The sequence below is a fragment of the Tetranychus urticae genome, chromosome 2 (genome assembly GCF_039701765.1).
Source record: "Tetranychus urticae isolate SD_2017Ah chromosome 2, NJAU_TeUrti_SD_1.0, whole genome shotgun sequence".
Taxonomy (NCBI): Eukaryota; Metazoa; Arthropoda; class Arachnida; order Trombidiformes; family Tetranychidae; genus Tetranychus; species Tetranychus urticae.
Window position 1 is genome coordinate 9,017,229 of NC_142959.1, and position 25,247 is coordinate 9,042,475.

The 25,247-nt window shown below is 32.2% G+C and overlaps 8 protein-coding genes and 1 long non-coding RNA gene across 9 annotated transcripts in view; 4 read left to right on the top strand and 5 right to left on the bottom strand.

Annotated features, from left to right (window-relative positions):
- The window catches only part of LOC107360087 (high affinity cationic amino acid transporter 1), a 62,507-nt gene extending 56,483 nt beyond the window's left edge, over nt 1-6,024 (bottom strand). The window contains exons 1-6 of the mRNA XM_089268138.1: nt 5,536-6,024; nt 5,263-5,382; nt 4,725-5,041; nt 3,942-4,079; nt 3,091-3,303; nt 48-987 (exon numbers count right to left, since the gene is read on the bottom strand). Of these exons, the coding sequence (XP_089124264.1) occupies nt 48-987; nt 3,091-3,303; nt 3,942-4,079; nt 4,725-5,041; nt 5,263-5,382; nt 5,536-5,653 (1,846 nt within the window). The 5' untranslated portion in view covers nt 5,654-6,024. The remainder of the gene's footprint in view (nt 1-47; nt 988-3,090; nt 3,304-3,941; nt 4,080-4,724; nt 5,042-5,262; nt 5,383-5,535) is intronic.
- A 478-nt stretch (nt 6,025-6,502) lies between these two features.
- mRpL40 (mitochondrial ribosomal protein L40) lies at nt 6,503-7,164 on the top strand. Its single transcript, XM_015926588.3, has one exon. It carries the CDS (start codon nt 6,546-6,548, stop codon nt 7,095-7,097), a length of 552 nt encoding a protein of 183 aa, XP_015782074.1. The 5' UTR covers nt 6,503-6,545; the 3' UTR covers nt 7,098-7,164.
- Nucleotides 6,503-8,931, top strand: LOC107359980 (DDB1- and CUL4-associated factor 4). The gene has a single exon (XM_015926586.3). The coding sequence runs from the start codon at nt 7,455-7,457 to the stop codon at nt 8,784-8,786; it is 1,332 nt and encodes a 443-aa protein (XP_015782072.1). The 5' UTR covers nt 6,503-7,454; the 3' UTR covers nt 8,787-8,931.
- Nucleotides 8,790-10,301, bottom strand: Hpf1 (Histone PARylation factor 1). Its single transcript, XM_015926587.3, has 5 exons — nt 10,079-10,301; nt 9,833-10,022; nt 9,663-9,770; nt 9,374-9,597; nt 8,790-9,279 (listed from the first exon to the last, which is right to left on the bottom strand). The coding sequence occupies exons 1-5, from the start codon at nt 10,215-10,217 to the stop codon at nt 8,951-8,953; spliced, it is 990 nt and encodes a 329-aa protein (XP_015782073.1). The 5' UTR covers nt 10,218-10,301; the 3' UTR covers nt 8,790-8,950.
- Nucleotides 10,302-10,794: 493 nt separating this feature from the next.
- On the bottom strand, nt 10,795-11,614 carry LOC107360130 (uncharacterized). Its single transcript, XM_089268141.1, has 2 exons — nt 11,391-11,614; nt 10,795-11,303 (listed from the first exon to the last, which is right to left on the bottom strand). The coding sequence occupies exons 1-2, from the start codon at nt 11,491-11,493 to the stop codon at nt 11,113-11,115; spliced, it is 294 nt and encodes a 97-aa protein (XP_089124267.1). The 5' UTR covers nt 11,494-11,614; the 3' UTR covers nt 10,795-11,112.
- Nucleotides 11,615-11,750: 136 nt separating this feature from the next.
- LOC107360131 (uncharacterized) lies at nt 11,751-12,221 on the top strand. The gene is made up of 2 exons (XR_001568234.3): nt 11,751-11,880; nt 11,947-12,221. It is a non-coding gene; the product is annotated as an uncharacterized LOC107360131 (long non-coding RNA).
- A 1,564-nt stretch (nt 12,222-13,785) lies between these two features.
- Nucleotides 13,786-15,592, bottom strand: LOC107360128 (uncharacterized). The gene is made up of 2 exons (XM_025160308.2): nt 15,273-15,592; nt 13,786-15,193 (listed from the first exon to the last, which is right to left on the bottom strand). The coding sequence occupies exons 1-2, from the start codon at nt 15,373-15,375 to the stop codon at nt 14,286-14,288; spliced, it is 1,011 nt and encodes a 336-aa protein (XP_025016076.1). The 5' UTR covers nt 15,376-15,592; the 3' UTR covers nt 13,786-14,285.
- Nucleotides 15,593-21,214: 5,622 nt separating this feature from the next.
- LOC107360036 (aquaporin-3-like) lies at nt 21,215-23,374 on the top strand. The gene is made up of 5 exons (XM_015926656.3): nt 21,215-21,637; nt 21,705-21,828; nt 21,897-22,138; nt 22,532-22,740; nt 22,825-23,374. Exons 1-5 carry the CDS (start codon nt 21,518-21,520, stop codon nt 23,090-23,092), a joined length of 963 nt encoding a protein of 320 aa, XP_015782142.1. The 5' UTR covers nt 21,215-21,517; the 3' UTR covers nt 23,093-23,374.
- Nucleotides 23,375-24,091: 717 nt separating this feature from the next.
- Nucleotides 24,092-25,127, bottom strand: LOC107360037 (proteasome subunit alpha type-6). Its single transcript, XM_015926657.3, has 2 exons — nt 24,522-25,127; nt 24,092-24,452 (listed from the first exon to the last, which is right to left on the bottom strand). Exons 1-2 carry the CDS (start codon nt 25,009-25,011, stop codon nt 24,208-24,210), a joined length of 735 nt encoding a protein of 244 aa, XP_015782143.1. The 5' UTR covers nt 25,012-25,127; the 3' UTR covers nt 24,092-24,207.
- Between the last annotated feature and the right edge of the window lie 120 nt (nt 25,128-25,247).

Sequence of the window (25,247 nt, forward strand, 5' to 3'; positions counted from 1 at the left end):
GGAGAGAGAAAGAGAATATTTTTTTCTTGAATTTTTTTTCTACTTACGGGAAACTTTGGTTGAACTTTTCTCAGTTGGTAACTTGTCCAGACTGTCACTGTAAACGTCAAGCTGGAGGCCTGACTCTAGCTTGGGTATGGAGCTGATGAACTTGGAGTTGTGCAAAAAGTCGACCGTCATTGGTTTGGGTTTATCCATGGTTCCATACATGTTGGCTCCTTTGATAAATGTCCGGTTTGGCTTGAGACAAGGTCGACCCATGCACAGTTTACACTTATTTGTATCACAATTAAAAGTGCGTTGAGTCAGTAAACAATCACTAAATGAATGGGGTAACAAACAATTTGAGTTTGTAAATGATCCTTGAAGGGCTTTTAATCTAAGAGGTTTAACGTTCCGTGTCACTGTGGGTGGTGAATAGTTATTGTTGACGAATGAATTGAAAGCTTCAAAATTGGTTGATGTTAAAGGTTGCCCTGCTTGAGCTGGTGTGCAAATGTAGTTTTCAGGTTGAGATTGGTGCGCTTTTAAACAAACTTGACATGTTAGGTCTGGTTGATATGATGCTGGTGAGGTCAACTCTGGGGTTGATTGGGATATTGAATCGAAGCTTGAATCACTTTGAACAAGTTCACTTGCTTCAATAGGAAGCTGGTCAGGGAGTCCATAGCGAAGGGATAATATTGCTATTGAGACAAACATGTAAGATAAAAGGGAACCGAATCCAAGCCACAAAAATAATGTTGAACTTTGAACTGTTAAGGCAACAGAGGATGATAAAAGTAGGGCGCAAATGGTGGCAATGCTTGTTGTTCCCTTGTTTGAATCGTATTTGGACAGTGAACTTGGTAACAGGCCATCAGAGGACATTGTAAATAAAAGTCGACTGAGACCCAAAAGGGTGGCAATAATTGATGCACAAAGGCCACTTGTTGCACCCAGAATGACGAGATATTTCATTGCATCATAGCCACGTAAAGTGAATGTCTAATAAAAGTAAAAGTAAAGTGAAATGAAACATGAGATCAGTAAATGTAGATAAAGAAATGGTTTTCACTCCCAGTCAATTGAGTGCATTGCAATAAAACTTTTCATTCATCTAAACATTCCAAGCATGAGAAAAGGTATGGCACAAAAGTGACTGATAAAAGATAATATTTCAGAAGTTCATCATTTTGTCGATTAGAAATCGCACTTGAAAACAATGGAGGTTAAATGGATGACCTTGAAACTTGAAATTTACAAGATCCAATCTTTTGAAGGTTACGCTATGAATAGGATAGTCTATAGATTGAATTGTTTTTATAAAAGGTGCGAAAAGTGAAAAACTCTAAGGCACTTGAACTTGCGCGTGCTATATCAAATTCGCTTTTATGCATTTTTTTTCATTTGACGCTGAACAACTATATTTTTATAATGGATTTTATCAATGTCCATGACTGTATTCATTCATGTGACGGTATTTTCGTATCGACAATGGGATCAATGGCTTAAAAACGAGCTTAAAAATCGACAATTGCATCGATTTTTCTTGAAAAAAATAATCCAAATTATCGGCTGACCAGGAATCAAGAAATCGAGAATCATTCGGCAAAAATGTTTGTAATAAACATTCACAGTGCGACTCTAATGCAAATTCAATTGCATTCACATTATTACAACTCTAGCATCTACAATATCACTATACAGAGTGTTTGATTGTTTGAAAGTTGCGCTTCTCTTATAATAAGAAGGTAATACGTTAGTGATCCCTCCGTAGGTTCACTTATGGAAACCTTGTTACGACTTTTACTTCTTCTAAATGATCAAGTTTGAACATCTTTCGAGCACAATCCTATCACTAGTTTACCAGTAGTCTTGATTGACAAGTCTGAAGTCCTCACTAAATCAGTGCCGATGAGTTGATGTTTCAATGTGCCATCGTGCTAATGTGCTAATGTGTTGTCTTCTCATTTTTGCTCAATAATAATATAACAGTTAATCTAAAGCTCGATTGATTGCGGTCAATTATTTTTGTCAGATTATTAGCCTTTTGCTTGGATGAATTTCAATCAAACTTAAAACAACATTTTCACTCATTTTTTTTCTTCTTACGATTATCTATTATTTCTTTTTCACCTCTTCATCATCTTATGTTGAAACTCATCATTTCTCATTCTCTTCATTCCTATCTTTCATTTACCAAAAGAATTTCAACTGAAAACCATTGGACCAATCATTTGGATTATTTCATCTCTTTTTTTACCTCTCTTTTCATCACCGAAATACACATTTCTAGAAAAGTAAAAAAAATCTCCACTAAGAATTATGAGGATAAAGAAGATAAGTGAAAAAAAAATCTGTTCATGCTTAACCTAAAATCTTGCGATACTTTTGTTGCCAGTTTACAACTGAAAAAAAGACGATCATCATCATCTTCATCTTCATATTCAACGAGAAAATAAACCAACTCTAATCCATTTCGATTCATTTATTCAGCTCTTCTTTCCTTTTCATGAGAAATTATTTTCTTCTTTCATTATGTTTCGCTTATTGATGTTGACTTTTCATTTTCCTGTGTCTCCATCCTTTTCATGGAAACACACAAAATATAGCAACAAAAAACGATCGACATTGAATTATATTAGTGAATGAAAAAGTGCAACAATTAAGAGGAAAAAAAGTTATTCGTCTTGTAATTGATGCAATTCAATGTTCAATTGCTTTTGATTGGTCGAACACTAAAGTGCCAAGTAACATGAAAAAAAGAAGTTTTGATATTAATTAAAACGAAATCCAAGGTAAAGCTTAATCTGATTGAACAAAAAGATCATTTTATAAGTAAAAGATCGAAGGAAAGAAAAGATGAAAAAATGTTTGAAAACATAATCCATGTGAATATGTAACAACTAACCAATAAAGGTTTAACTTTGTTTGCTTGTTTGCTTTTCCGATAAAATATTGATGCTATTCTGATTGATCAAATTAACCTGAACACAATTTTCTGCTCTTATAACGATTCCGATTACATGTTTATCATGATGGAATGCATTATTTATCATTGTTATTATTTTCAGTGTTTTATTGATTTTTATACCAAATTCAACTTACTTGGATGATTGGTGCATTATCGTCCATCAATGAGTACGGAATGAGCAAAGTAATTGCAACTGAAGATGAAAAACAAGCAACTAATCCCAAAAGGAAAGCTAAACTTATACCAACAGGCACAATGCGAATACGATGTTGAGTTTCCCCTGCAATGGAACTGATGATATCATATCCATGGAATGCAAAGAAGCATAATGAGGCAGCCGAAAATATCTTTGTAAGAAAAGAAAAAGGTAAAGAAAAGTTTAACATGAAAATGATCAACATTCAAATGGACTTAAGAAAAGGTTCAATGGAAAAGGTAAAGTTGAGGAAATAATGTTTGAAAACAGATTATACTCGAAACTATTCAATGGTTAAGAGAATGGAAAATCTGATAATATTGTTAGGAATTTTCTTTGGATGAGAAATGCTAAATAAGGTTAAAAATAAAACTTGGAATCGAAGTCAAGAGTTTACATTTTTAGATTCAACTGTCTTCATTCAATTGAACACAAAGTCTCTTTTTCTTTGACTGGGAATCAAGTTTATCATTGAGAGCAAGCAAAAGTTTCAAGGAAAAATTTCTCAAAAATCTAATTCAGAAATGGGTTTCTTAAGAGAATATTTTTTCTTCGTTCGGTCGTTTTTTCTGCAATCTTCAGAATTTCTTTTCGAATAGAACATGGATTTTCGCAATTGATGCTTGATTTGAGTTTTTAGACTTCGGGAGTTTCTTTGTAAAGTCTTGGTTCTAAACTTTTCTGAGCTTAACGAGATTCTCGAATCAACAAGTGATCTTAGGAACAGTCATCGTTCTGTTTGATAAATATTGGACGATTGGATGGGTTCGATTGGTTGACGATTCTCACCCCATTGACTCCATTTGGAAAGAATCCTGGTCCAGCTGTCCAGTTTTCTGGATCCATATCAGATAAGGCAACCATGACGATACCAGCGATGACCAATGAACAGATGAATACAGCGATGTTGTTTATCAAACATGATAGCTATTGAATTGAGATTGAAAATGAATTTCAGCAATTTGTTTTGCATCATTAAACAGTTTGAAGTTTGTCTACATTATTTTGAAATGTTCAATTTGAGGGAAACATTTTGTTGTAAATTTTTGAACAACTTTCAATCTGGTTAATACTCTTGTTTCATTATATTGATATTATTTGCTACTTTTGCTCAATTAGATTGTTTAGTGTTAATGTTTCAACATTTTTCAACTCAATTTGATAACAAATTTATGAATAACATTTAAATAGTTTATTTTCAGTGCAATGTGAATGTTTATCTTTTTTTATATCAATAATTTATTCTAAACAGTCAATGAAAATTTTATGAAACTAAAAGGTTCCATTGAATGTTGAGATTCATCATTAAATTATTAAAATTAATGCTATTAGCAACAGATTTGAAGCTGAGAATTGCAAAACCAAAAAGGATTTAAAATCATTGTTAATCAGTTTCAACTGCAATCGACTTTTCTTGCTTTTCATTTCAAATTGTTTCATTCAATTGTTCAAGAAACACACAAAAACTAAATATAATAGTTGAACAAATTGAACCATTTTCTGAATCGACTTGAATTTGATTAAAACCTCAAACTGTTTCAATGATTGGAATAAATGAAAACAGAAATTAACCTTTAAATCTAATGAAAGTAAGGCTCCAATTGAGACAATTATTAATGCGGAAAGCAAGTCAAGGTAATGATCCTCAAAACCGGGTAAAAATTGAAGAGATTGAGTTTGAATATGAAAAAGGTTGACCAATGAACCATTAGTTACATTGTCCAAGTAGGAGGTTAACGATTTAGCAGCCAATGAGCTTGCAATTACATATTCAAATATCATTGACCAGGCAACGAGAAATGCCCAAATCTCACCAAGAGTAGCATAAAGGTAAACATAGCTTGGACCACCTTCAGGGAAACGACTTGAAAGCTCTGAATAGCAAAGACCTGGAAACATGGAAATGAAAGAGAGGCAAAAAAAGATGAAAGAATGGAAAGAAGAAAAAAAATTTCCAATAAGGAAGAGAAAAAAGCCAAGAAAATGAACAGATTCAGCAAAGGTAATGTAAATAGTAAGGAAAGTAAGGAAGGAAAAACAAAAGAATCGATATTATTCTGCAAAATATAAGTAAAGTTTGAATAAAGTAAATGATTAGTAATAAAGTTACCTCCAAGACATGAAGCAACTGCTGCTATCAAAAAGCTGAGAACCACTGAAGGTCCAGTTTCATGTTTGGCAGCATGAGCAAGTAAGGTGAAGATGCCGGTTCCTAATGTTGTTGATAATCCTGAAGAAGAAAACATTTTAACAAAACATGAAAAATGTCACTTTTTCTCGATTCTCTTCATCTTTTCAATTTCATTTTTTACATTTTTTGTCATTCGATCATTTCTTTTCATATTATTGATGATTAAGTGAGAAATTTGAGTCCATTTCTTACCTAAACATGTTATGTCAATGATGAATAGACTTCGAGTCATTCGTGCATCGGTTCCTTCCTGGAAAGCGATTTTACGCCGACCAAAGACTTTGAAAACTCCGATCAAAGAGTCACTCATTGATGCGCCTTTTTGGTTTTCAATGAAATTGGGAAAATTATTTTTCTACTAATTTTAATTTTCAATTGTAACAATTAGCACTTTCATCTTTTGTAGTTTTTTGGTTTTCAAATTGCACAGTTTAATCCAATTCTTGGGTTACATTTATCATTTCATTGATCAACTGTTTGAGTTTAGTTTAAAAGCAACTTTTCAACAGTTTTTCGGCATTTTTTCCTCTTTTCATGTTGAGATGAGTTTGAACTGAGATTTTAGTTTAACTTTAACTTGCAGGTTTAAGTTGACAATTTTGATGATTATGATGATGATATGTTTGATTGGGTTATGAAGGGATAACTTGATTTGAAAGGAAATTTACTTCATTCTGTTTCGATTCAACTAAACTCTGAAATTATTTTTGCTCTCTTGGCTTGTTTCCATTCAAAATACGCATGAAACATGATTCGACTCACAACTTATTGGATTGATTTACAATAACTCACAATTGTTAGTCACATTTTCACCTTATTTGTATCGTTTTCAAGGGTCATCCGAATAGCTTTATTGTTTCGGGAAATTGGCGATTACAATAAACAGAGCGAAAGTGTTTTGTTTCATGGTTTAATGGATCGCTCTTCTTGTCTGACTTTCTTCAAAGGCTTTCAGGTTAAGAGATCAATTTAAAATTTAGAAAAATGGAATTTAATTTGAGGAACAAAAAATAGCGAAATTGGTTTAATGTTAATTGTATCATTAAAATTAATTGCGCTTGAATTGATTCACTCACAGAGCATTTTATTTCTGTGTCTACATCTGGTGTTGAAGCATTCAGGTATTTACAGCTGTTTGTTACTCGTTTTTTTTGCTCATTTTGTTTATTTTTGTTATATTAATCTAGTCGATGGTTTAAATTATGAGTTTATTGCAACCAATTTGTGGTAAAATATGGAGAGGAATCCATACAACAGTTTCCCTGTTTGCCGAACCGATGAAGAAAAAGCGTCGAATCGATCCAATTCTGTTAAAGTTGAGGAATGAAAGGAAAGCCAAACGGTTGGAGAAGAACATATTAAAGATGGAAAAGGCTCCGAAACAAATGAAACCTATTGTTGAACTTTCGTTGTCACCTCATGTTCAAAAGGAAATGGATATTCGAGTTCGTAAAAATGTTGATCCTCAAGCTGAAGCCAATTTTCGTAAAATCTTGGCTGTCTGGCAATTGTATCGTTGTTATCAAAGTAAATCGGAATATAAATGTATAAGAGCAGTTATCGCTTCTCAGGAAAAGGCATTGAATCATCTTAAGAAAGTATCGCCCAGTTTATGGACTCAAGCTATTGCATTTGATGAAAAACTAATTCCTTACAATGGAACTGACCATCGACTTAAATCGTCTCCACCTAATCCTAATTACACACCGCCTGATGGACATGTTAAAGAAACGACTAAAGAATGGAAACTGTAATCGTGCTAGTATTTCTTAGTAAATTTATGTAAACATTTAGTGAATTATAAATTTAAATTTAAATTGATATCCAAATTTTTATCCTTAAATTTTTTAAGCTCAACATTCACTCGAACTCGAACATTGATGCAAATAATAATCGAAATGCTCGATTAATCGATGTTAAAGTATTCGAGTAACATATGTTAGTGAGAGATCTTTTAACATCGATTTCCCTAAATTGATAAACAATTTAAACCCAAATTGTTTTGTTATTAATTATTGATAACTATTTCTTATCTTTCAATTATTTACTTGTTTATTTTTATTGATTAGCTTGTTGTATAGTTTTTAATGTTTACCGATTTCTTCAAGTGAATGGAAAGTAACATGCAAATTGATGGGTTCTACTATGATCCCATTAAAAAGCGTCACTTTCGAATCTTAAACAACAATAAATTTCATCCACTTATCAACACCCAAGTCAAATCCGAAGTTAAACCGTCTGGTCCAATGAAAAATTTTTGCAGTGAACTTTCTCGTTTACATATTAATCGTAGCAGTTTCAATGTTCAAGAATGCCTATTATCTGCTCGGTTTGCTCAGATGGAGTGCACCAAAATTAATACACTGGAAGTTAATGATTTTAGAGGAAACCCGATGAAAAATATAAACTGTGATTATCTTATTGGTGAACCAGAAAATGATTCCCTTTATGGAGTATGGAGCTCACCAGAAGGAACTGGGTCAATTATACAGCGACTTAAAGTATCTAATAATTCAGAAAGATCGGATCGACAGTTTGACTGGCGAAGTCGGTCAATGATCAACTCTTTCCCAAGCGGAAGCAAAGTCGAAGATTTGTGTATGGTTCAAATAACGGGGTCGCCTTGTTCAGCTGTGATGTGCTTAACTAACCATTGTAAAAAAGATTTGACCACTTATTCTTCTCTAGGAATATATTATCTCAGCAATGATACTCAAATTGAGAATCACTTACAGACCGAAGATTGTAGTCTAAATTATGAATTTTGGGAACCTGCCTACAGTTGCTGTCCTCACACCTTGCAAACATTAGCTATTGGTGGCAATAAGCACATCCGTCTATTTACTCCTTTATACATCAATACCAATCGTACAAGCAATGATCACACTCTATTGGAAGTGAAAGGCAAAGCAACATCATTAAAATTTTCTCAGGATGGTAAAAGACTTTATGCAGGAACAAATAATGGATATCTTGTTTCATTTGATGTCACCAACAAGAAACGTATTGAAACATGTAATCTCAAAACAAAAACTATCGCTTATTTGCATCCTCTCAAAAACGGCAATCAATTGATTGTTTCCTGTCATGATAGCAAACTATTACTCATGGATAACAGAAATTCGAGGTCACCTATAATTACGTATTCTGATCATGTTAATGATTGCAAAAAGATTCCAGTTAGTGTCGATGAATCAGTGGATGTTCTCTGTTCTTCTGGGCAAGATTACAAAATTCGACTTTGGTCTCTCAAGTCTGGTAAATTGTTACACGAAATACCACCTCCAGAAAATCAGTTCAGTAATCCAATGGTTGATGATCCTACAATGCTGTATTCTTGGTATTCACAATCTTGGAAAAGTCTCAAAGGCGAACCTCGTCCAATGATTTTTACTTGTATGAAAGATAAAATAAGCATCTACCGTCATAAAGATGATAGTTAAAGATTGGCCTAAAACAATGGAAGTGGAAAATTTACTGTGTACTTTAAAAGAAATTAAAACTGTACAACATTTACGACTCTGGACAGTTTAAAAAAGCAAACTTGTAGTTCACAAAACAGATGAATAAACAATTCCTTTTGGTTAACATTTTTACAACAGCTTTCCTATGCTGATGTACTTCCACCTTTTATGCTAAATTTCATTAGCTTCTCATTTCTTCGATTCGCAAGATGAGCTTCAATTATTGTTCCAAACTGGTGTCTGTCTAATAACTCATAAGCTGTACCAAGAGTAAATGAGACAAGTCTATGGTAACATTCTTCACCAAAACAGAATAAATCGATTCCTAGTTCGAGGGCCATTCCAAAATCACATTCATCATTAGCTAAATTCGTTAAGTTGACAATTTCTCGCAATGATTCGTATGCTTTACTTCTTTGACGGTCTTCTTCTGGCATATCAGCTATCTTTTTCAACAATTTTTTTAAATTTTCTAAGAATGAATAAATAAAATATTAAGGAATTAGATGATGCTGTACATTAATAAGAATATTATGCGGAAAATTCAATTTATGAATCTAGCTTACGCTCATTTTCCGGCAACGGTCGATAGCCAACATCATTCTCGAAAGGGACGACGATGCCAGCTCCATGGAAAGTCTTTGCAACAACTTTCTTTTTTCGTTCTTTCATGTTATTATTTACTAACGGTATGTCATTTTTCTCGGCATACGCTTTTATTTTCAGGCTTAGTTTTTCTGCATTTGCCTTTTTATCATCTTTCTCTGACCTCCTTCTTTTCAGATCTTCACTGCATGAAGCGAAAATATTGAAAATTAATTTCATATTTGAAATTAAATAAAATAAATAGCTTACCAGAAGGCCAGAAGACCAGAAAAGATATTATCGCCTAACGGATTGATAATACATGATTTGTCAGGATCATTTGAAACGACCATCGAAGGCATTTCTGAAGGAGAATCCCTATAATATTAGATGAAAGATATTAGAGCCCGCAAATAGCAAAGAAAATATCAGATGATTACCTGAAATAACCAATATGAAAGTTTGATTTCGTATCACGAAGAACTGTTTGGAATTCGGGGACATCATAAAAGAAGCGATAATAACAGAGTATTGAAGCTGGATCTGCTGAGTCAAGTACTTCATCTTTCAATTTACCATCAATAACATCAAAAGGTCCAACCAATAGCAAATCCAGCGTATGTAATGCAGCTAAATTAAAAAGAAATAACATTAAATGGAAACGCAAAACAACGGATAAATTATACCTTTCGGATTAAGGGGATTTAAAGATGAACAAAATGACCAAAATTTGAAGAAATCGTCAGGCATTTTAACAAGAAAATATTTTTCCATCCTTTCATTTAGTTGATTAGTGTCAACTGTTTTAGGCTTTTTAGCAAACATTTTCAAATCAAAATTGAACTACTAACAGGAATGAAATTAAAACCAAAAGTCAATAAGAATGAAAACCACTTTAATATTGAGTCAGAGTCTCATTATTAAACAAGGCGCCAATAATCATGCTTATGAAATACTATTTTGGCGGTTAAATCAAAGATTATTATTCATTTTAATTGTTCAGACAAATGCAATTTATTTTACTTAATTCACATTAACAAATTGTTAGATCAGAGTTCGAAAGACATTTTCATATTTCAAATTACATGAATAAAAATGTTCAACAAGCAACCCATTCAGCAAAAAATGTACTTTGATTTATTAGATTTTGATCAACTTTGCCCTTCAATTTAGATTACTCGTTATTCGAGAATTTCTAAGTTTTTATGGAATTCAATCCTTACGATATCCAGAATTTTCAATAAATCTACATATTTTTAAACAATCTAGAGTTACAGTAGTCCAACGAAAAGTAATTTCGATATTTGAGTTTGTGATTTGTCAATCCGAGACAAGCATACAAAATAATCGACACTAAAGATTTACATACGCAATACAGTTTTTATCAATCAAGAGTCAAATCTTATGTTGAATAAATAATTAGTTTAATTATTTATTGGTGTATATATATTGATTAAATATTCATACAGTTAACAGCGACTTACATCAATATAACATAACCCTTTTGGGGTCCTTTTTACATCCCAAACTGGGATCTAATTTCTAATCCGATTTTAGATCAATTTGATCAATCATTAAAAAACATAATTTGATATCTGTTCGTAAATTAATCACCTAAACAACCTAAACTCAATCTGTGATCAACCAAGATTTTTGAAGAAATTTGAAAATCACAAAATAAAATTCCCTGTCATTGATTGAAATAAGCCTAATTTTACTATCATGAATATCGCTCCTTCCGGGCTCTTCGTTTCTCCGGTGTTTCCATCATAGCGCTAAGTAATGCCCCAATAACAATAGGAGCGGAAGACCCAACTCTGTATCTTTGCAGCCAGGCACTATTCACTATCTCAGGTGTCTTCCTCCATCTGTAGATGCCATTGGCGACAACTGCTAAGCCAACCATGATACCTAAGCATTACCAGGAAAGTAAATAAAGAAAATTAGGATTTACAGTAAAATAAAGGAAAGTCAATTAAAAGATGCAGTTACACTTACCAACACCGATCAGAGGATACTCTGCGGCCTTTTCCATGGTTGACCTTCTCGTCCTACCTCCTTTAACCACTTCATTGGCTGGACTTAATAATGTAGATTCCATGATTATAATTTAACACGAGAAGGATATTGAACAATAAAATAATAAGTAAAGATCAATCGAAAGAGATAACGATAAATGTCAAAATTTTGGGTTTAATTGCGTCATTCAGCAAGAACTATTTGTACAAATATCGATTTAAGATCCAGTCTTTTCGGATAATATCAAGAAAAATCTGCTTGAAAAGCTCCATCTATTGACGATAAACTAATTATTAGCAAGGAGTTCAAATTTGTCCCTCTAGATAGCATAACTGTTTTTGGTGATATTTTGACATGCTTTTGGTTTCAATTTTGGCATTTAATTTTGTCTAAATAAATTTAAATTTTAATCACATTTGCTTCTTTATCTCCAATTGTAATTAGTATTTGGATCTCGTCAATCTAAAAGGTATGTTGCAAGCTTCTAAGTTTCTTTCATTCTTTTAATAACATTGCTTTTGTTATTTTTCCTTAGACTTTATCTGCTCATAATGTTCCCATCAAGGAGAGGAGGAAAATTAGCTGCTTTTTTGAATCTCTTCAGATTCTGTTTCCAATATGGATTCATTCCGATGGTTCTTTACTTGGGATTCCAAAAAGGGACTGACGAAGGCATGCCACCCTTATCATTTGCTTCACTATTCATTGGATAAGTGGTTATTTTATTCTATTGGTGCCATAATGTTTATAGTACATCTCGATTATCTGTACCCAGTGAATTACTGACTATTAAAAATGGTCTTGATTGCATTTTCTCACCTGCTTTGAGTTTATTCACTCATTCACCTGCCTATTCATGACATAAGTTTCATCTACAGATATCAATCCTACTAGATCCTCCTCTGAAAAAACATACTGTATTATTAGGTGAAAGTGATAAACAGTTAATCCTTTGCGTGCCGGTTCAATCATCTTTGATATATGCTCAATTTGCCTCACTTCTTTTATCCAGCTGAACTAAAGCTATCTACATCTTGATTTTCATCATTATATTTGATTCCATTTTCTCTTTTTATTATCGTTATCTTCCATCACACAGATATTCAATGATTTAAGGTTCATCACTGTCTATTCATATTATACACTCTGTTGATTATTAGTTGACAACTTAATCCACCATCAATTTTTAGCTCAACACAATATCATATTTAACTGTTTAACAATATCATTATCATTATTAAGAAATGTATGATTTAAAGCATCACAAATTGTTGATGTTTTTTGCATCATTTAACATTATACTTTGCTATACATTTACATTTTGTTTCCTTTAGTTACTACTACTAACAGTGTAGACTGAATGTTTAGTTATTTTATTAGTTACACAATGTCAACTTATCCTTTATTATGAGTTTCGTATTAATAACTGCGCCAGAACTTCATTAAATTCAATAGCTAAAAAGCTAGAAATCAACTCAAAAAGGAAAATCTGCTTTTCAATTTATTCACCTATTATTTTCGATGGATGATTTAATTAACATGCGAGTTGCAGAAAATTTTTCTGAGAAAGCTTTAGATTCAAGCTAAATGTTGTTTTACTTGATTCATAGTTAAGTCATATTTTTTCGAGAAAATTGATGAAATGGTTTATGAGGTTAATTTAATTGTTGATCTTTTCAATTATTTGAATTTCATCCTTTTGTTGACACAATGATATGATCAAGTGAAACCATTGAGACCAACAAGTTTCCATTATTCACTTCACTGAGCTTTACATTTCAACCATAACTATCACAACTATACAGACATTTTCATTCAATAATATAAAATATCATCACAGTCTCTTGATAATACCTATAAATCTCTTTCGCTCTCTTCTTCTTCTTCTTTCGCATCATCTTCATTCTCACCCTTCATCATCATCATCACCAACAACAATAACAATAGCGTCAATGATAAGTATAAATGTATAACAAAACGAGACTCTTTTTTAACCATGTTGGTTAGGACATTATGATGATCATCATTTGGGTCCAATTTATCAAAAACACATTTCAAGAGAGTGTCAACACTAATCGATAATGTGGATTAAGTTGTTGACTTTGTTTACTGTTCAATTGTTTGAGCTCTTCATCAATGAATATTTTAATTCAAGTGTAAAATCTTTTTAATTGAAAAGTCACAACAATCAAAGAGACAGTCGCGTGTCAATTTACAGTTAAATACACTCTTGGGAGGCTGGAAATGGCTTTATGGTGGGAAATTGTATTATCAACATTGTTAATCATGTTTTACGGTTAACTGATTGTTTATTGATGATGTTTTTTATATTTAACCATTTTTGGCTGAAAAAAGTCTCCAATGATCAACATGATGGTAATTTTTAGCGACCGATTTTATTTCACACAAAGTTGAGAGTACAATTATAATTATCAAGTTTTGATTTTATTCTCACCAGGTTTAACGGTTAAATTACAAGTTGATACAGTAATTTTAATTACTGATTTATTGATGAGTTTGGGTGTAAATACAATAGATAATAACTACAAATGAATAGAAGATGACTAGACTAATTACATAAAGACACTAATTGAGATATAAACAATCGAATGAAGCTCAACACTGTTGAATTATGTCAATTAAAGACTTTTCACAATTAAGACTTATTTTTTCAAGTTTAATTAGCTATTTTGTATTACTATAGCTATTCACTTTAAAATCAGGATTTTGATCAAGTCTATGATGATATTGAGAGTTATTTACCTGAGACAGATTAGATGAAATAAAATAATGACTGATCAACAGTCAACAAACCAAGTCAATCTATTAACAATACTTGAAGTTTCCATGATTTTGATTTAAAACGGGTGAGTATTAGTTTATAATCAAATTGTGTCCAGTTGATGATATTTGTGGAATTGTTTCAAACTGATTTTGTTGACTATTGAAAACAATGGGTGAGTTGATAAACATTGATGTGATTGTTGGATTATTGGCTGAAAAAAACCGATTCCGACTAAGATAATCATTCCAAATGTTACTTTTACTCAAATCAGGTCCTAGGAATGTCGATTCCGCAATTTGATTTGCATTACAATAATCAATTTCTTCAACATCAGGATCATCAGATCGAAGAATATCTTCAATATTATAAGAAGTATACTTTCGTCGTTTTTTTGGTACAATTACATTGCAATTTCCTAGTTCACATGTTGCTTGATTGAGTATCTTTCGATTCATTCCAAATCTTGCTTCTTCTTCTCTATCAATCTTTTGATAATCTATTGATTGCTGTTGAGTCTCGGATGAAATGCTATTGCTAATAATCCTAGATGTTGATATGTTTGCAGTTAATGATGATGTTGGTCCCGTCACTGTCCCATTAGGATCGAGTTTGCTTGAAGCTGGTAATTTCCAATTAAATGTACTCGTTGATAATGATGATGTTGATGAAGATGATGATTGTGGTGATGTAGAGCTTGAGGAAGACATTAAGGTTTTAAGTCCATTGGTACTTTCATGATTAGAAAATAATACAACCTCTCGACTCTCTGTACCTGTTCTTAATATACGATTTATTGATGATATAGACGGAACACTAAGATTAATATCCGATCCTTGATTAAATCTATTATCATTTGATCTTGATTGTAATATCTCTCGACGAAGTAAATCTCTAATTTCCCAGGCAAACAAAGCTGGATTCTCTTGCTTCAGTTTCAATATCTTTTTAACAATGTGTGGTGTAGTAACATGCTTAGGCTTAGACCCGCCGATGGAACCTATTTGCACAAGAAAACAGACAAAATGAATTGGTTACCTTTGATATCTATCTTTGACCTGCTCAAGGTATAATCAAACCTGGTTTAATTGATCCAGTTTCATAGAAACGAGTTAATATTTTAGATACACATCCATGTGAAACCAAAAGCTGTCTGGAAATATCACAAGGCCTAACACCCATTAAAGCAAGCTCAATAATCCGTTGTCGCACATGTAATGGTAAAGGACGTCCATTCACAAACAATCCACCAAGTTGATTGATTCCAGCTTGTCCTGCAATTAATTAAAGTTTACATAATCAATTAAACAATAAACATTTACCATTTTAAAAATAAAACTGTCAAAATTTATCCACTTGTAAATTATGGTTAAGCAATAAAGCGTAACTCATTGTTTCAATATCCCTCTATTGTCCAACTGATTGAAAAGCAAACCAATAAGGCGCAATTTTCAATAAAGCCAACCCAACCGTTTAATGTCACCACATTAATACAGCATTTATTAATTTTTCCTATCAAATTATGAATCAAAACCTCCAAGTTCACAGTAAACTTTATTTAATAACTGCTTGTACAATAAACAAAATGAATTTTCTCTGTCAATGAATCTCAACTGAAGCAAAAGAAAACAAAATGATAACCAAAAAAAGCGCAATCGAATAGTCAATGTTTAATGTAAAATATTGTTTAGCCAATAAAGCTAATAGAATGTCAAATTTCGGTAAAAAAACGATCGGATACAAAATAATTAAATAACATTTTGACGCAAAGATTAACAAATCAGCAGCTCGGATTAACAGGTAAACTCAGAGATGAAAAAAAATGCCAGAAAAAAGCGATTCAGTGAAGATGAACATCTAAGTTGGTGCATTTATTATGATAAAATGAAGTTAACTCAATTGAATTGTATAGGTTATCATGAAAAGTCACTCCCAGTAAACCTCCAACTGAACCTATAAGATTCAGTATTGAATGCAAACCAAATTACAACACAAAATTCAACTGAAAATCGCCAAGAAAATTAAAGAAATTAAAAAATTGAAATTCCTATCATAAATCGAAATAAAATTACAAATTTTTCAAGTCGAATTGTCTTCATTTTCTCACCAATGACAATCAATGGCAAATTTTCAGGCAAAATTTAAAGAAACAGTTCAACAGAATCAACCTTTAATCGAAATTAAATTCAGGTTTGACTAATTGTTTAATTAAAGTTATCAATAGTTTACTTACCAGTGTGAGGCATATTAGTTGATTGTATAGTTGATTGAAATCCAGTTGCACAGTAAAAGGGAAAAGATGAAAGTGTTGAAATGTAAAGTTGAAACTGTTACAGGAAAAGGTTTAGGTCAAGTGTAAAGGTTAAAGATGAGTTGAAAGTGATCCGGAAAATATTACCTATACGGTTGAGACCATAGGAAGTGATGAAGGAAGATGAAGATTGAAGATGATGGCGAGGATAAAGCATAAAGCGAATCCAAGGCGCATCCAATAAGCACATGCATGTAGCGCATCTGCCTCACTTTAACATCAATTGACTTTATTGACTTTACTCTTTAGCGCATCATCATCACCCTTCTCATCTTCATCATTATCATAACCATTCTAATTCCTGAGTTAATCTTGATCCGTAAAGGTGGTCTTCAATGGTCATCAATATTACCCTGACCATTGAAAAGGCAATTTCAACTTTTGATCAAACCTTTAAAGCACAGTTTAATTTGGCGCAACACAAATCCTTTCCTTTTGTTGTTGTCTAGTTGTAACAACATTACAAATGAAAATGTTAAACGTTCAACTGTTAATTTACTTGAATCACGCAAACTGAATATCGGTAAAGGCCAGATTAAAGGATTGACTGTTGAGTGTGAAAACAGTTTACCTTTGCATGTAAACTTTAATGGATATAAAATTGTTTCAACACTTTTCCTTTTCTGTCGAGTTGAGTGTAAAAAGTTAATCAAAAATGATTTTTCATCACATTTTGTCACCTGCTCATGATTAGTTAATTCACCTGCCTGGTTCATCCACAGATATCAATCCCTTTTGAACATATTGTTGTTGCATGATTAGTTGAAAGTGATCAACTGTTAATCCAGTTGCGTGTCCATACACTTTCAATGGATAATGTTTAATGAACGTTTTACTTGATCAACATTTATTTCCAATATTTATCCATTTCTCTTTATTCAATGATTTAAGGTTCATCACTGTCTATTCATATTATACACTCTGTTGATTATTAGTTGACAACTTAATTCACCATTCATTTCTAGCTCAATACAATATCATTATTAAGAAATGTATGATTTAAAGCATCACAAATTGTTGATGTTGTTTGCCTCATTAAACATTATACTTTCCTATTTACATCTTTTTTGGTGAATTTATTTCATTTTTGTTTCACTCTTTTTTTTTATATCAGTCAATGAATCTTTGCTTTACTCAAATGAATTAAATATATTTAAATTGAAATGTTTCAAAGTGAAAGTAAATTGCTTTAAATTAGCTGCAAATTGAAAAGTAGATTTAATTGTTGATCTTTTCAATTATTTGAATTTCATCCTTTTGTTGACACAATGATATGATCAAGTGAAACCATTGAGACCAACAAGTTTCCATTATTCACTTCACTGAGCTTTACATTTCAACCATAACTATCACAACTATACAGACATTTTCATTCAATAATATAAAATATCATCACAGTCTCTTGATAATACCTATAAATCTCTTTCGCTCTCTTCTTCTTCTTCTTTCGCATCATCTTCATTCTCACCCTTCATCATCATCATCATCTCCATCATCACCAACAACAATAGCGTCAATGATAAGTATAAATGTATAACAAAACGAGACTCTTTTTTAACCATGTTGGTTAGGACATTATGATGATCATCATTTGGGTCCAATTTATCAAAAACACATTTCAAGAGAGTTGTCGACATGCGAATGTCAATCACATAATGTCTTGGTCTCATCAGGTCATGGGACATAAATTTCTCAACTTCACTTGTCGGAATAAATTATCGCAATGATGGCCTAACTTGAATTTCTTTTGAGTAGATTCATAGAAGTTATGGTATAGCATTGAAGTCGAAAATAAAGTTCTGTATTTAGATTCTGCATCAAATTGTTGAAATTTTGTAGCATTATTGCATGATTATTGTACGATTTTCGAGAATAAAATGGCATTTTAATCAATTTCTAACGATCTTTTTCAATTCTGCAGCAATTAAATTAGTAAAGAAACGAATATTAAAGTATTAAACATTAAAGTCTAGTAATTAGACACTTATAACTGCATTGCACTGCAGCAATTGTTACCAGAAAGACACAATAATGCTTTTTACACACTTTTATGCACAAATTGGAAAAAATACTGAAACAAAAGGTTGAAAACGGGTGAAAATCAATTTCTTTCGAATCGAAACTCTAATGGTTTGTAAAGGAATGAAAAACTGAATCTATTTGACTGATCTAAAGATTTCTGTGATGAACAGTTCTCGAGAAAATCGAGTTCGAAGTTGGAACTTGCAAAGCCTTTTGTACATTTATACAAGCAGATTTTTACATGGAACTCAGTTCACTAATGTAACTTTTGATGGGCCACAAGAATATGTACTTAGTTTAAGAAAAATAATTTTCCTTTTTCTTCAAAATAGATTAGTTCGATTTGGACCTAAACCGATTTTTTTGCGTCACTGTAAGAGTTAGTGAGCTGAAATTTATTATTCATCCATAAAAATCGTTACCTCATATCATGAACAAGATACTTTTTTCAATTAACTAATAGTTCTCTTAATTTTGGCCCTTGACCTGAAATATTTGAACCTCAATATTTCGGGAATGGTATAATCTACAGTCATCATTCTTTCACTAAACATTAGATTTAATGACAGGCTATAACATAAAATTATTCAACATCATACGAAAAAAGTTATAGCATTTTATTTTTCATGTTTCCGAATATGAGACTTGATTGAAAAACCTAATTGCAATGTTTATAAGTCAGAAGGATTTTCATCATTGAATGAATTGTCTCAGATTTTATTTGGTATTAAGTCATATAATGTTATAGTCCATAATAATATCTAATGTTTAGTCAGAGAATGATGACTGTAGGTAATGCCATACTCGAAATATTGAGGTTCAAATATTTCAGGTCAATGGCGCAAATTAAGAGAACTATTGTTGGATTGATGAAAGTATCCAATCCATGGTGTGTAGCAACAATTTTTATGGATGAATAATAAGTTTCAGCTCACTAACTCTTACAGTGACGCAAAACGATCGGTTTATGTCCAAATCGAATAAAGCTATTTTATTTTATACAGAAAATGTTATTTCTAAAAATAAGACCATTTTCTGGTTAATCGTCTAAAAATACATCAGTAAAATAAGTTTCTTAAAAAAATCTGCTTCCATAGTTCGACAAAAGGCAATCGAAGTTTCAAATTTGACGGCAATTTTCTCGAAAACTGTGCATCTGATGAAATATCAAATAGTGCCAATAGATTCTGTTTTTATGTCCCTGCAAACCCCACTGATTCTCAACCCTTGACTCAAATTTTCGAGCATTTGGGAGCTCTTTTTGCATTTCATTTGTAAACTCAACCAGAAAATTGGTTTATTTACCAAGAAATGGGTAAAGATGAGTTTTGTATGTTAAATAAGTTGTTTCTTGTGCATTAACAACTCAAATATCATGATTCGAATGAGTTGATGGAAAGTAAATACATAAAATCAAATACTTAATTAGACAAGGATTAAATTGGTGAAAAAATGATGACTGTAGATTATACCATTCCCGAAATATTGAGGTTCAAATATTTCAGGTCAAGGGCCAAAATTAAGAGAACTATTAGTTAATTGAAAAAAGTATCTTGTTCATGATATGAGGTAACGATTTTTATGGATGAATAATAAATTTCAGCTCACTAACTCTTACAGTGACGCAAAAAAATCGGTTTAGGTCCAAATCGAACTAATCTATTTTGAAGAAAAAGGAAAATTATTTTTCTTAAACTAAGTACATATTCTTGTGGCCCATCAAAAGTTACATTAGTGAACTGAGTTCCATGTAAAAATCTGCTTGTATAAATGTACAAAAGGCTTTGCAAGTTCCAACTTCGAACTCGATTTTCTCGAGAACTGTTCATCACAGAAATCTTTAGATCAGTCAAATAGATTCAGTTTTTCATTCCTTTACAAACCATTAGAGTTTCGATTCGAAAGAAATTGATTTTCACCCGTTTTCAACCTTTTGTTTCAGTATTTTTTCCAATTTGTGCATAAAAGTGTGTAAAAAGCATTATTGTGTCTTTCTGGTAACAATTGCTGCAGTGCAATGCAGTTATAAGTGTCTAATTACTAGACTTTAATGTTTAATACTTTAATATTCGTTTCTTTACTAATTTAATTGCTGCAGAATTGAAAAAGATCGTTAGAAATTGATTAAAATGCCATTTTATTCTCGAAAATCTTACAACAATCATGCAATAATGATGCCTAATTTCAACAGTTTGATGCAGAATCTAAATACAGAACTTTATTTATGCATAAAAGTGGCGATTGTGTCTTTTTAGTGACAAAACTTTTTAGCTTTGTCGTTAAATTAGTAAATTGGAGCTCAGTGTACTATCAACAATTAGCGAAAGTTGATCAACACACAGCTAACAATTTCATAAGACTCTTGTTACATTTACTCATGTCGTAATAAAATGATCAATATTGTTGAAAATCAATCGCAATGATATCGAGTTCTTGTTTTAGGATGATCAAACTGGAAGACGTATTATTACACTATTGTATACTAAACCTTCAGGTAACGGTTATTATTAAACTATTCAATATATATTGATGTTTACTTGCAAAGATTACTATTTTTATGCCAAAAGTCAACCATTGTAAAAGGTTTGGAGTTTTTATGCTAAAAGAGTTACGATGCAGCAATATAATGGGATATTTCATCATGTGTTAGACAAAATGGTTCAAAAGCATGATTTTCTCAGTTATCCAAGAATTCACAAGCAAGTTAAGATTTTCTCACTATCACTTTGAATCATTTTAAATAATCGTATCATGTTTAATAAATTTATATCATATATCATAGTCTTCGCAGGATTTACAACTACAGATGGTTTAAATGTGCATTCAAAAGGTTTAGTCTCATTTAGATTGTGATTGTGTTTACCAACAATTGAAATTTTAGTTATAATTGACAAAGGATTCGATTGTCAATTCAAAATTTCTAATTCTAACCCAACATGCTCTGAATTTTGGTCTCAGTCTATTCCTCTGTAACTGTCTTTAAACAACGAAATGGCTAAATTAAAGTCCCATTTGCTGTTTGGGTATCTTGTCCCGACGTCTAAAAAGCTGCTTTCTAATAGAGTTACTCGTGAATTTTTAGCTGAAATGACCGGTACTTTTATTTTAGTGGTAAGTTGATTTGTTTTGATATCTTAATCATTTGCTGTTTGAACTAATAGCCTGTTGAAAATTGCAGGCCAGTGGATTATCAGCCCATGTTGTGTATAAAGCGAGGAAACAACAGATGGATACCTTCGCAGCTGCCTTTTGTTTTGGTGTTGGTGCACTTATTGCTATATCTGCAACCCTTGATGTTTCAGGTAAAGCGTCTTTTATTCAATAAAGTTGAAGCGCTTATTGGTATTGATTGAACATTTTGTTTTATCAGGAGCTCACTTGAATCCCGCTGTATCAACAGCAATGGCCTCAATTGGACGATTACCTTGGAAGAGGGTTCCTCATTACATGGCGGCTCAATATATTGGAGCATTTTTCTCTGCATTTGTGACGTGGTTGATCAATCAAGACGCTATTCTTACATTTGATCCTGATTATACTGAGCATGGTTCAGCAGTTTATGTCACTTTTCCCGGTGAGGGAGTTGGACTTTTCTCCGCCTTTCTTGACCAAGTAAGTATAAAATTAATTACAATGAATAAATCAAACTAAATTGTTATGTTTTTCAATTGTACCATAACTCCAGCCTTAAATCTATCACCAATCTGTACATCAATTATTTTCGGGCGTTTGTTAGGATAATGAACAACAATAATCTTGTGTTTTTAAAAATTTTATTGTAAGAGTAATGGTTAACTTGAATATTTAGAGCTTCAACCGTTTTAAATGTGCATAGAAATAATTTCATCTTTTTGTTATTTGATTGATCTCATGATCATATTTCAGTTTCAAGACATTGATAGCATTGAAATAGAATATTAGAATAGAATAGATTGAGAGTAAATCTTGAAATTGACTGATTTCTGGTGTCTCCTAATTGTTTTATCCTCTCTTTTCGTCCTTTAGGTCCTATCAACTGGAATTCTTAGCTTTTCAATCCTCGCAGCCGATGGACCTAAATTACCCAGATCTTTTCATCCATTGTATTTTACTCTAGTTATTACTGGAATTGTTATTTCTTTCAATTATAATGCCGGAGCTATACTTAATCCTGCTCGTGATCTTGGCCCGAGATTGTTTACTTGGATATTTGGTTATGGGTCTGATGTTTTCATGTAAGCTTTCATTTAGTATTAACCATTCTGTGGGAAATTTTTGTATTTAACGATAATTAATTTAATTTTCATCACTTCTTCCAGGGATTTATCAGGTTGTCATTGGTGGCTAGTCGCTATTATCGCACCTCATTTAGGAGCTCTTCTGGGAGTATGGTATTACATTTTACTGATTGATCCGAGCGTTGCTTATGAAAAAGAATCAGACTCAAACACTAAAATCGGTGACAGTTTTGTTCCAACAAATTTTCAAATTGGGGCACCAAAAAATCAAGAAAATCATGAAGTAGCTAAATTAGATCACGATCACAAGGAACACCCAAATGATGCGAAACATAAATCTGATGATTAGTGGTTTTAGTATTTAGACAAAATCTATGAAAATTTGCGAAGGCATCGATAATGTTTCATCATTAGTACTCATGATTGCCATTAGTTTTTGATCGAGCTTTTTGCTTTTGTCTAGTTTCATGATACGATCTTCGAAAGTTGTTTTCGTGTATTAATAATTAATCGATCTATGTGACAATAAATTCGATTTGGATTCCCAAAACAGTTTCCAATTCAAATGGGTAACTCAATTATGTATGCATTATGAAGATATAACTAACAATTATACTGAGTATAAATTTTTTAACTAATAATCAATCTTTTTCAATCATTTATAAGACTAACAAGACTCGTAAGATTTATCAGCTCTATTTGATACGGTCAATAGTTCGGCAATTGTTTCAAATGGGTCCGGAGAGTTGAAGATAACTGGGAACTAATAATTATTAATATTGGAAGCATAATCAACTCAATTACGTCCGAAATGAGCATTCCAAATAATTTATTATGATCAGGTAAAGACGATTGTTTTCATCGGGCGAGCTTGAAGAACTAGCTCCAGTATTGATTCCTGATGGATTTTTAGATTTTTAGAATTTTTGAACCAAAATTGAAACCTTTAAGACTTTGAACCCTGTGTTTTAGCAAAGTGCCCATTTGAAATAAAAATTGTCGTCAGGTAAAAAAAATCATGAATGTAAATCTTCATTTCTAATATCAACTCCGAAAGTGTCAATTTGAGGACAGCTTATTATAAAATCCAAAGCATCGGCAAAATCTGACTGATCTGGAACTGTATTATCAAATAGTCCAATAAAATAACTCTAAATTTTATGCTAGAGGTTACTTGATTTAAAAAAGATAGACCAGTTACACGGGATTCCAAGAATATTGAATAATGAAAATCTGCCTTTTTGCAATCATTGATTTGAACCGGCAAGTTTTAGGAAGATTCACTATTACGCGTGATGCAAATCACAGTTTGAACATAGAATGGGACAAATTGAGACCAAGTGATGAGTAGTAACGGTTTCTTGAAAGATTGATTTTATTAACTTCATCAGTTCTTTTTTAAATTGTTTGTTTCCAGAATATAAAAGAGAAAATTGAATCAAGCTATATGAGCTTATTAAGGTGTTAATCTTTTTCAGCAACAGCTGTGAGATGGGCTTCAATTTCAGATTCAGTTAAAACGGTGAATTTCCCACTTGCATCAACTGTTCCGACTTCAAGTTCACTTGATTTGAATTCGATTCCTAAGGCTGTTGATAGAGCACTCATTGCTAATCTGATAGTAGCATCTTTATCATGATCAGTTTTCTTTTTAAGTTTTTTTTCCAGGTAGTTGGATACTTCCACTGATTTAACACCGACAGCACATCCTGAATGAAAAGTAATTGAAGAGCAAATTAGTTATAAACTTAAAATCAATGCCAGAAAATGATACAAACCTTTGTATCCACAATAATATCCAGCAGGATCTGTTTTATACAATAAAGGTTGTCCATCTTCGTAAGAGATGAATATACAACTGGTGCCCAAAGGTCTCATCTCAGCATTTTGAGTATAAACTTGAGCAATATCAGCCATTCTCTTCGTTAACAACTCGACAGGAATATCATAACCATATTGGTATCTAAAATCAGCTGCTTCATACCGAGCTCTTTGAGCTTGAGACTGAGAATCGGGTCCAAGACCAGTAATGACACAGCCAATATGAGGTGTTATCCGGTAAAGGGAACTCAAAGTGGCTGGATCCAAAAGTTTATCGGGAATCTTTTTCTGGGTAACAATGACAACATTCTCTTTACCTTTTAGCCCAACTGATGTAACACCAGCTTGATTAATAGCCTTAAACGCATATTCAACTTGATACAGCCGGCCTTCCGGTGAAAAGATAGTAATGTGACGATCAAACCCAGCACTACTGGAACGAGCCATTCTTAAACAGACGAAAAAATAAACCACGAATTGCTAAATAAACTATTAAATCAACTGCTAATTGAAGGAACACTTGGATCAAATTTGTTATTAAACTTTCAATCAAACCCAATCATAGTAAAACATGAAAAGGCAAACTTACATGACTCAGCGGAAAACATGCGCACCAAAAAAGAGCCAATTTCAAATCAATACGTCCCATAAACTTGAGCTTTTCATTGATTTTTTCAAATTTA